The sequence below is a fragment of the Capsella rubella genome, unplaced genomic scaffold (genome assembly GCF_000375325.1).
Source record: "Capsella rubella cultivar Monte Gargano unplaced genomic scaffold, Caprub1_0 scaffold_3, whole genome shotgun sequence".
Lineage (NCBI taxonomy): Eukaryota > Viridiplantae > Streptophyta > Magnoliopsida > Brassicales > Brassicaceae > Capsella > Capsella rubella.
Genome location: NW_006238921.1, coordinates 9,726,304 through 9,737,856, shown reverse-complemented (window position 1 = coordinate 9,737,856; position 11,553 = coordinate 9,726,304). Strand labels below are relative to the sequence as shown.

General features: G+C 34.4%; 3 protein-coding genes across 3 annotated transcripts; 1 reads left to right on the top strand and 2 right to left on the bottom strand.

Moving 5' to 3' along the window:
* The first annotated feature begins 1,710 nt into the window (after positions 1 to 1,710).
* Positions 1,711 to 3,451, top strand: LOC17892094. The gene is made up of 6 exons (XM_023785341.1): positions 1,711 to 2,092; positions 2,184 to 2,329; positions 2,471 to 2,630; positions 2,720 to 2,818; positions 2,908 to 2,990; positions 3,069 to 3,451. Exons 1-6 carry the CDS (start codon positions 1,745 to 1,747, stop codon positions 3,202 to 3,204), a joined length of 972 nt encoding a protein of 323 aa, XP_023641109.1. The 5' UTR covers positions 1,711 to 1,744; the 3' UTR covers positions 3,205 to 3,451.
* A 97-nt stretch (positions 3,452 to 3,548) lies between these two features.
* Positions 3,549 to 7,207, bottom strand: LOC17892847 (long chain acyl-CoA synthetase 8). The gene is made up of 12 exons (XM_023785340.1): positions 7,056 to 7,207; positions 6,416 to 6,942; positions 6,243 to 6,323; positions 5,880 to 6,152; positions 5,571 to 5,702; positions 5,308 to 5,481; positions 4,994 to 5,223; positions 4,625 to 4,742; positions 4,409 to 4,540; positions 4,192 to 4,326; positions 3,892 to 4,098; positions 3,549 to 3,810 (listed from the first exon to the last, which is right to left on the bottom strand). Exons 2-12 carry the CDS (start codon positions 6,929 to 6,931, stop codon positions 3,646 to 3,648), a joined length of 2,163 nt encoding a protein of 720 aa, XP_023641108.1. The 5' UTR covers positions 6,932 to 6,942; positions 7,056 to 7,207; the 3' UTR covers positions 3,549 to 3,645.
* Positions 7,208 to 7,418: 211 nt separating this feature from the next.
* On the bottom strand, positions 7,419 to 9,314 carry LOC17892974. The gene is made up of 4 exons (XM_006298940.2): positions 9,132 to 9,314; positions 8,160 to 8,435; positions 7,792 to 7,980; positions 7,419 to 7,695 (listed from the first exon to the last, which is right to left on the bottom strand). Exons 2-4 carry the CDS (start codon positions 8,403 to 8,405, stop codon positions 7,612 to 7,614), a joined length of 519 nt encoding a protein of 172 aa, XP_006299002.1. The 5' UTR covers positions 8,406 to 8,435; positions 9,132 to 9,314; the 3' UTR covers positions 7,419 to 7,611.
* Positions 9,315 to 11,553: the final 2,239 nt, after the last annotated feature.

Here is an 11,553-nt window from a genome sequence, read left to right as displayed (position 1 = left end):
ATCGATGATAGTTTAGTATTTCAAAACATTTGAATTGCAGAAAACTTGTGCAGTCAATAATTTTGATTCCCCTTTGGAGATCATTGATAGGTTGCTTGTATGAAAGCGGAACACTTGAATATGGTCAAGTCAAGTGTTCGTCCATATTCAGATTCGACAATGTTAGAAAGTTGCAATATCATTGAAGGATCTTTATTTTGCTAAAATGTTGTGTTCGAAACATAGATAATTTGTTAGATTTAATTTTGATAAAATTATTTTCAAAAGTTATAAACTGAGAATTATGATATTCAAGTCTTCGTGAAACTTGACAAAATTATTTGTATACTCCCTCTGGTCTTTAATAGTTGATTTTATAGGCTTGTTTTTTTCTATAAAATATATTGCTTTCTAAAAAATCTATGTAAATTTAATCAGCTTTTTGTTTGTTTAAACAATTTATATTATACACGTTATTTTTATTGGTTGAATATTGTTTAGGTAGATATTAAATAATTTTTTGTTTAAAATATAAGAAAAGTAAACAATGTCTTAATTAGTATGCAATAGTAAAAAAAAATCATCTATTAAAGAACATAGATAGTATAGAAGCTCCCTTGGTCCAATGATGTTGATCAAGGGTTTAATAATATACCAATAGGTATGGGGCTCGAACTCCAGAAAGCATGATTTGTTAATATTTCTGCAGATTAATGGAGATAAGTTTGATCTCTACTGAATTATAAGCAAAAAAAAAAAAAAAAAAAAAAAAAAAAAACACTTAGAGAGTATAAAAATAGTGCCATATAACAATTAAATACAGTGTCCCAAACCCAAATTAATGGGCTCGTGTCCGGGACCGACATGACTAAGTTTAATACTCCTTTTCAATTTAAGTGTCACTCTATGTTTTTTTCACATTTCTTAAGAAAGCCATTAAATATTATATTTTATCCCATATTAATTTATCATACAAAATTTTTCATTGGACAATACATTAAATAATAAAGATAAATCTGGAAATATTATCAAAAACATTTGCATTGAACATGCAAACCGACACATATTTTAAAACAAAACATGAAGTTTAGAATGACACTTAATTTGAAACGGAAGGAGTATAAGATGTTTTGCATACATCGATTTGTTTATCCTATGAAATTCCAATTATGCTATCTAAACACACACACACATATATATATTGAATTGTTCCCTAATCATTTCGTTTCTACACTCAAATCGCAATTGCACCCAAAAAGAATTACCGTTCGAGGTCTACATACTTTACGACTAGTAAACCGAATGCTTATATATAAATATTAAATTCAACTACATTAAATTTAAATAAATCTTTAAGGTAAATTAGAAGAATTAAATGAAACAGTAATTTACAACTAATTCTACCCAAATTAGGGCATAAAATCTAGGTATTGGTTCCTAATGATTTTAACTTTTTCCCCCAAATGATATTATTATCAAAACCATATTGAATAAAATTAATTTTATTAAAACAAAAAAAAAATCAATCAATTAAAATAACATCAGCATTTGATTTTTTTTTTTTTCATACTGTATTCAATTAAATTCTGATGTTCAATAAAACCCCTAATTTAGATAGATGTAAATCATGTAATGTAATTTTTTAACAATATATTTTTAATCAATATATAAAAATTTTACACAAAAATTTATATAAATACACACACCTATGACTATGATGACTCTATGAGTGATCATCATAAATCCATCATTTTTGTCTAAAAAAATGTTGGAAAGCATTAGCCTCATCTCCTGCAACTTCACTCGTCTTCCTCCTCTGAAACCCTCTTCCACACGGCCTCACACCTTAACCCAATCCCCAAACCTTAACCTTCTTCTTCTACAATCAAAATCTTCTTCACCATTTCCAAAATCCTATAGAATCTCCCTTCTCCCCAAATACGAGAGGAAAGACACATTCTTCCATCTCTGCAAAAGCTCTTTAAACAACCCAGAACCAGAGAAATCTCAAGTTCAAGATGAAGGACGAGACTGGTCTAGCTCAATTTTGCTTTTTGCGCTTTGGGGTGCGCTTTTGTACTATTGCTTCAATCTCGCTCCTGATCAGACACCGGTACGCAAACCAAGCTAAGGCCTTTATGGTGAAAACTTCACATTGAGCTCTCAGATTGTTCAAATTTTGGGTTTTTTTTTGTGTTTTGCAGACGCAAGACTTGTACTTTTTGAAAAAGCTATTGAATTTGAAGAGTGATGATGGTTTTAGGATGAATCAGATACTTGTTGGGTTATGGTATATAATGGGTTTGTGGCCTTTGGTATATGGCATGCTCTTGCTTCCCACTGGTCGAAGGTATCATTTTTATGGCTTCTTCTGACCAAAATTGAAAGACAGTTATGAGTTTTTGTGATTCTATGAATACCATATTAGAGTTTGTTCAAGTGAATCCATTTCATATTGTGTAGCTAACTGATAGATGCCTTTGTTGGACAGTAAAACCCCGGCGTGGCCTTTTGTTGCGCTTTCGTTTTTCGGTGGTGTATACGCTTTGTTACCTTATTTTGCCCTGTGGAATCCTCCTTCTCCTCCTGTTTCAGAGACTGAACTAAGACAATGGCCTTTGAATGTTCTTGAATCAAAAATAACTGCTGGGGTAAAAAGATCTCTCCTTCTTTGGTAATCTTGATTCATGTCTGGCCTTTTTGGTTATCAGTACTTGGAGTTGACATGGTTATGCATCAGGTAACTCTTGTTGCAGGATTAGGTATAATCCTTTATTCAGTAGTTGGTAATGCCGGTGATTGGACAGAGTTCTATCAGTATTTTCGAGAGAGCAAATTCGTAAGTTCGATAAGCTTGTTTTTTCCGGATATGCAAATCAATCTTTTTGTTGAGATTTGACGTAAAAGAACTTGCCTTCTAAACTGCAGATTCATGTTACGAGTCTTGATTTCTGTTTACTTTCTGCATTTGCTCCGTTTTGGGTTTACAATGACATGACCAGCCGAAAATGGTGAGTTCTAAATAAAGCTATATACAGCGTTTACTTAGAACCCTTTCCATATGTATGAACACAGTGCTTCTTTTTCAGGTTTGATAAAGGCAGTTGGCTTTTACCGGTATCAGTGGTGCCATTCTTGGGACCTTCTTTGTATATTCTCCTACGACCAGCATTGTCAGAGACAACAGCTCCCAAAGATTCTACATCATCTGAACCAAATCAATAACAACATGCACGGTTTCACTCGATGACAAGACGCTTGTCACGGATTGTCCAAAAGCCGAGGAAGGTTTCTCAGAGACAGTCAAATTTCTGATGCATGAATGCTGATGATACGGTTAGTGAACATGATAGCTCACAGAGGGAAACTAATTCTAGATCATACGGAGGATTTCTGTTGTACTATATAGAGAAGTTTATTCATTGTTTTAATGATATGATTCTATTCTATCAGAAAAAATTTACTTCAGCTCCTTGCATATCTTTGGATTCAGTACCACAGTGATTTACTCTCTTCTAATCCACCATTACTGATGGAAAATGTATTCATACTAATATTTCATTGACAAGAAGAGAAAAACTCCATATTTATTAATGTAGATATAAGGAAAAGTGGAAAGCCAAACTGAAAATATATGGAGTTTATCACAAAGTCAAAGAAAAGTTTTTAGGCATACAACTTGCTGAGTTCATCTTTGAATTTGGCCTTTATTTGCTCCCTTTTTATCTTGAGAGCAGCTGTGACTAATCCTGACTCTGGTGTCCACGGCTCTGACAGCAACTTGATCTTTGCTGGAAGTTCAAACTTTTCGAGTTTTGCGGCTTTTCCGGCCTGAAATGATAACAGTTTGTAAATACATTTGTTACTCTGGTGTAAGTATGAGAAACTTGATACAGCTAGTGAAATACAAACCTTGGTAAGAGATTGTTGAACCTCCTTGACTGCTTCACTGTTCTCGCATAGCTCAGCGAAGTCACTGTGCTTAACTCCGGCTTCTTCTGCCCATTTCTCTAATGCTCCTTGTGATGTAACGACAAGAGCTACACAGTAGCTGTTCATTGGGTCTGCGTGTACCATGATGTTATCAACGTAATTGCTCGAACCTAAAGCTGCCTCCACCTGTGAATTTTGATTCAGACAATGAAATGAAAAAGCATTAGGGGATAATATCATACCATCCTCATTCGAATAATTTAAGTTTTATGGGTAAACCTTTCCGAGAGATACGTATTCCCCATGTTGAAGCTTAACAATATCTTTCTTTCTGTCAATAACTTCAAGACATCCATCAGGGTGGAATCTCCCAATATCTCCGGTGTAAAACCATCTTGTGCCCTTCTCATCAACCTGAATTTGTCATGATGACCATCAGAAATCTATATAACAAGCCAATAACTAAACTCCCGGAATATGCAACACTGTGCTTTACCTTGTAAACCTCATCAGTTTTTTCTTGATTGTTGAAGTAACCTGCTGTTACACTGTTACCACCTACCACAATCTCCCCTCGAGGCATTGGTTTGTCTGAAATTCTGTAGCCACCTTCTTCCCAAGAAACGAGCTGTAAGATGAAATTTTGTTACTCATGATTACAAAGATCTACACATTGTCAACGTATTGTATTGATTAAAGATTGTTTGCAAACCTTAACATAGCCGCATGGAAGTGGAGGCCCTACACGGCCAACTGCAGGGTCGTCCCACTCAGAAAACGTAGCTCCAGCACACGTTTCAGTCAATCCATATCCTTGACCGATGGGCGCTCTAACAGAAAAAATGCATTAATAACAGGAAAAAATCTAAGCCCCAGCATTGTGAAGTTGCATGAAGAATACAGACAAGCACAAACTACATGAGTGTCAGCATACAAGAATCAGCGGATTCAAGTTCAAGCATACCAACGTCAGTATTGATGTGAACACAATCCAAACGATTTCAATGGCATTTTCCTAACCTAACATGGGACAAGACTCGTATGAAAATGTAAAAAGTGAGACCACAGGGGATTTTCTTACCCCATGCAGATATTGATGAAGCGTTGTGAATCAGGTGATAGAGGAGCCCCTCCACAGAGCATAAACCGGATGTGTCCTCCAAGTACAGCGCGTATTTTCTTAAAGACTAGAGTTTCCCAAATCATTTTCTCCAAACCCCAGGCACCAAACCAGCTTCCATCCACAGCTGCTAACCGACGCTTGTATGAAAAGTCAAAAAGGGTCTTCGCCATCCCTCCCTTTTCCTCAACCTAGATTATTAAGTACACAAATATAACTGATCTAGTAAGTAACTCCAAAAAGTACACACAACATTATTGTCACTAAGATGGTACCTTTTTCAGAACTCCTTCTCGAACACGATCAAGAATAGCAGGAACAGCAGTCATAATAGTTGGCTTTAGAACTGTAACATCTCCTTTGGTTCCTTTCTTAATTTTATTAGAAGTGTCAGTTAAAGTCATTGCTGAGCCATAACCGATGGCACAACCTGAGGTAAAGACCACAATCTGAAAAAGAAACCATGATTTGGTAAGAAAGTGTAAGACAATAAGGTAGTGTATGTCAAAAGAGAGAGAGAAAGAACACAGTAACATACCTCAGCTTCCAGTTCAAACACATGAGCCAAAGGTAAGTATGCAATATATGTGTCATTCTTATCCAGCTTTGGAATCACCTTCATAACACCTGCAGCAGTTGCGACAAGATTGCCATGGGTAATCATAACTCCCTGAGTGGATGGGCACAGTATAAGGTTAGAACAAATTGCAGAGATATATTTGCTAGAAGAAAATAAATATGGTTTCCCAAATCATTAGTATGCCATTCAAGAATTCAGGTAAACAAAACTAGATGGCACTTGAAACAAACCACATAACTAAGAGAGAAGTAACAGTACAACACACACCTTTGGTAGACCAGTACTACCACTGGTAAACATTATAACAGCGACTCCATTCTTCGAAGGTAAGATCGGTTGAACAGGGTTCTTCTGCCCCAGTTTCTCAACTTCAGAGATCGACGAAACAGTTATGCCACCCATACTATCGAAGTCACTAGAAGCAACATCTACTCCATCTTCTTCAATGTAAATAATATTCTTCACAGTTTTCAAGCTTGATTGTATCGAAGACAACTTTTTAAGTTGTTTTGAGTCACATATTAAGGTGGATACTTGAGTCTGTCAACAATACAGATACCAAGATTTAGAGATCCAACAACAAAGTTTAGTAATAAAAAAACATACACATCCAAAACATCCCCTACCAACCTCATTGAGTGAGTAAATCAAAGCTTCTTCTCCTAAAGAAGCATAAATAGTAACAACGGTTACACTCTGCCTGAAACATCCCTGAAAAATATAGCAACACCAAAACCAATTTCATCAAACAAATTCAAGCAAAACCCACACAACAAACTGCAACCATTAGCTGGTGAACGAACCTGAAACGCGATAAACCACTCTGCTCGAGTATCAGAAAAGATAGCAACACGAGTATCAACATTATGTCCAACATTAACTAAACCCGATGCAAAGTTACAAACACGATCAAAGACCTCCTTATAACTTTGCCACTTATACTCTCCTAAATGAAACTTCTCAAACTTCCTCCCATCACTAGCCGTAACAAACTCCTTATCAATAAACTCTCTAGTCCCAAGTAACCGATTACTCGAATGCTTCTTACAAGCCTGCTCAAACAAAGCAGGCATAGTTGTAGCTCCTTCCCAAGGAACATCAACCAAATCAGAAGCACGAGCATGACGCATCGTGTAACCTTCCTCGCCACCTACTTTGATCGGAACACCTCTCTTTTTCCCCTTTTTGCTTCCATTCAACACCACTGAGAGCAATACAGGTACAAGTAAAGCCACAATTCCACCTCCAATGATCCCATAAACTCCAAATCCACTGCTTTTAGACGGTGAACCTATTGGATTCACCCCAGAATCTTCCATACTAGCGAAAACTACAACAACAGATCCGATGATCGATTAAGCAAAAGCAAAATCAGCGGATCAGAGCATAATCCAAAGCTAAGGAATCGAAAGAAAAAAAACGTTTTTTGGAATTGTGGGTTACCTAAGAATGGATCGAGAGATCAGTGAAAGGAAGCTTCTTGATGAGTTCTTCGAATCGTATTCTCAAAAAAAAAAAGCAAAAGTTCAAACCTTTACGCTGTTTGAAAACTTCTGAACAATCCGAAGCTTGTGGACTCTGTCTTTTTTCAGGCAGCCATGGTTAAGGAATGATTCGTCGGTACTGTGATGGACACGTGGCATTCGGTAAATGGAAGGACACGTGGATGCTTTCTCTTTTGGCCTTTTCTTGCCACGTTCACCTAAAATTCCGGAGAAGCTGCTTCGTCTGAGTTCTAAAGATTCTCCAATTGAATAATGTGTGAAAACGCAGATTTTTCAAATCAGAAGCAACTAGAAACGTCTCTTTACCAAAACGCGATCGTGATTTACTCTGTAGTTTAATTTTTCCGATCGTTGTAAAATAGCGTTACAAAAGAAGAGTTGTTTCCAGTTTTGTGATTATTAACTAAGGAAACTCTCATTGACTACTAACATCATCAAGATATCTATGTATTAACCAGGAAACTCCCATTGAATAGAAGAGAACTCAAGAAAATCTAACTGGAACCACGACGAACACTTTCTTCGGTTCGTGCAAGTGCATCTGTTAGCACGTCTATGGTCCAGTTCTTTAAGTCATCCTAATGAATAAAGGAAACAAGCAAGAAGTATGATCATTGAATGATATGGCAAAGTACAGTAAGGTTTGATAGAGTGGATAGAGGCTTTTGTTTTACCTTGCGCACTGGTTCTCCAGTTCTTATTTGTGCATTTGGGCGAGCAAGCTTGGACTCAAAAGGTGTTCTTGGTCTTACTTCTCTAAACTCATCCCACTCCTCACGTTCGATCATTCGTACTGTGCCTTGCCCCGGTGGTGCATTCTTTATCTTGCGTTCAATCATTTCTTGCGATTTCGAATCATCGATCTAACAATAAACCAATAATGAGAAACAGCAATTTCCTCTGGATTTATCCTTATCTAATCGCTCAATTGCACAAAGAAATTATAAAGCAGTGTAGCAGCTCAAATATGAAGCCACATCTACTTAACAGCTGCTAAGTCATGAACAAGGAAGACGCACTCAATAGATATAAGAAAGCTTACCATCATTAACACCTTTGCAAACAATGCAATTCCAACAACGGCGAGGAACATAGGCATCGTTGCTGTGTCCAAATACGATCTTGACTCAGGAACTTCAACTAGAAACTGGTTCTTTGTTGGATTCCTTCGCTTCTTACTTTTTTGCAAATCAGCTAACTTCTTTCTTAAGGTTTCTGTTGGGGCATCATGAGACGGTGTATGAAACCTTCTCTTAAGCAATGTAAATAACTGACTCTGCCGAGACATCACAACCAGAAACAGGGATCTTCTCTCTCTCTGTCAAAGGATAGTAAAACACAGTTTAGCCAAATTGGAATCAATGAAAACAATGGAACCATTAGCCCAACTCCAACACAAGTATCAAGCAGAAACTAACTTTTCAATGGGCATATTTGCATCTTTTGTTTAATCAGAAAAAGAAAGTTGCAACAGATATATGCTCATTTGGGCGAAAAACTTAAAGTCTCTCTTTTTATTTTAACAGACGCGTTCTCACAAGAACACACCTCTCTCTTATAATGACCTCAGCAAAAAAAACTTCAGATATCACCACTGAAGCTGAACTATGCTACAAGAATTGAGTGGCATGTTCAAACTAAAGAACCACAAATTTTCAAGAACTAATCCAACTTAGGTAACAAGATAACACTGATCGGTAAATCCATACGCAATACTAGATGTAAAAAAATTATAATCAAATCTAGAACGTTAATAAAGTTTCGTTGTGGCATTTTAACGAACACTTTGTGTGCAGCTTTTTCCTCAACATTAGAAATACAAAAGACTCGACATTTTTGCAACAAGGAATAAAAGGAAATCGAGATAGGTTCCTGGAAACAATTTGCTACAAACCCAGAAAGATCATTCTCCAAACAGATCAATGAAACCTCATTCAGAATAAATTTGCTCGATGCTTAAAACTCTTAAGTGGAGAAAGTTTAGAAGATGAGGAGATTGCAGATGTAAACGTACCAGATCAAGAGAGAGACTGTTTTGATCGCCCAAGTCGTCTTCTTCTTCTTCTTCCTTTAATCAATCAAAGGTCCTAAATCTCTAATGTTCAGAAATAAGAACAAATCGTTTCTTCTGATGACATAGCACAAAGACGGACTAAAGCCTTTGCGCGAATAATTTAATAAAAATATAATCTACTACTAATCTATAGTTAAAAAGAAAAAATCAAAAATATTACTATAACAATTTACAGTCTAATTTTTTTTCAAATTATTTACAATTGAAAAAAACAATTTACAGTCTATTTTGCGACATCAATTGTTGTATAAGAGTGTTATCATACATATTTTAAATCAGTTCTTTGTGATTGTGTGAAATTTTATCATAATTTTATTATGTTTATATGTATTTATACAATTATATATAAAAATGTATATATATTTACGATTTTTGTTATTAATTAATATATACTTCTAAAGAATTACTGATTAGAAAATTATATTTTAATTTAAACAAAAAAATAAGATTTATTAGAAGACACTCTATTGAAAAAAAAGGTTGATTTATAAAAATATTCATATGACTTACTCTTGGACTTCCAAAAAAAAAAGGGTGTTCCTCACTGAATTTATATTCACCAATTTTGTCAAATTCTTGTTGATGCTTGGTGATGATGAGATGAAACTTTTTTTCTTGGCTTGACTTATTATTTTAAAGAAGACACAAAATATGTAATTTGGAAGAATGAAGATGAGTTAGGTATTGTCATGGTTTTGAACCAACCTATACTCTTCTTAGTCTCTTACCTATAGTTTTGTGACTTTGTCAAGAAACAGAAGTGTTTGCACACAATTGCAATAACTCTAAGCCAAGTTTTGTGTGGACAATCTTATGCCTTTGAAAGTGACTCTTGTGGCCTATTTTTACCCTCAAAAGATGGCTATAAAAAAGTAGTTGGACAAAGATCACATACTCATGCAACCCATTTTTGCCAATTCTTGGATAAGTATCTTATTTTGTTGTTAATGATGCAATTATCATTTCTACCAAAAAAAAAATGATGCTATTATCATTTGTTTTATGCTTAATTATAGTATTTGAAGTTTGTTGAGTTTAAAAATGCATTGATTTTTTTTCCTTACAGAAATTAATTTTCCTAGTCATAATTAGGCATGTCAATCGGGCTATCCCGGCCCGGCCCGGCCCAAAACCCGTAAAGCCTTCATATATTTGAGCTCGGCCCGAAAAATATTCGGGTCTATATTTCAAAGTCCGGTCCAGTCCTAACAGGGCTACAGGGCTTTTCGGTCTTTTTTGGGCTTTAGTTAACGATAAAAAATCAACTTTAAAAAATATATTTAAAAGTATACTATAAAAATAATGTATCAAAATTTAAATAACATATCAATATTCATTAAAACTAACTTAATTTAAGAGAAAAAAATGAAAACTAAATAAATTATTTACACTTCAGCCCAATAAAACATTGAACTAAAATACTTTAAAGTAGATGATAGAGTCAATATCTATATATAATTTTAGCTTTGTTCAGTTTTGACAGATATAAATAATAGAAAATATGATAGATAATGATTTTAAAAGTATTAAGTAAGGCTAGTAAGTAAATATGAAAAATTAATTCATTAATCAAATCTTCTATTCAAACTACAATATTTACAAAAATAAAAATATATTTATTTAAAGGCTTTTCGGGCCAGTCCGAACCCGACCGGGTTAAGCCCAGAAAACCCTTTAGCCCGAATGGGCTTAGCCGAACAAGCCCAATTTTCATATATATTTAAGTTCGAGCCCGATGTTTTTTAGGGCCGGGCCGGACTAGCCCGCAGGCTTTAGCCCTAATTGACATGCCTAGTCGGAAAGTATTTATCTCTTCATTTGACACACAAAATTTTAGGAAATTATATATATATATACTAGTTTAGTACCCGTCCGATGGACGGGTTACATTTATTTAAAATTAAATTAAAATTAAAATTTATTATAACTTATAAAAAAATAATTTCCAATTTTTTTTTTTGAAAAAAGAGAAATTAATTCATTTAGAAAGAGATTTTTTTTGGTTTGAAGTATCTAGAAATTTCATTTAGAAATTTCATATAATATATATATATATATATATATATCTCTTAAAATTCGTTATTAATTTTAATTATAAAAATCTAGTAATGTCAAATTGACAATCACCAAAACATTTGGGAGCTACAGTCAAACCTCTATAAATTAATAATATTGGGACCATGAAAATCTATTAATTTATAGAGGTTTTAATTTATCGATAAATTAATTATTATTAATTTATATAGAGATTTTCCTAATTTGGAAAGTTTTTTCAAAAAAAATTTAAAATAAAATCTAACAAAAACTAAAGTGTCTATATATACATATATTTTGAAATTTTTACCTAATTATTAATTTATAA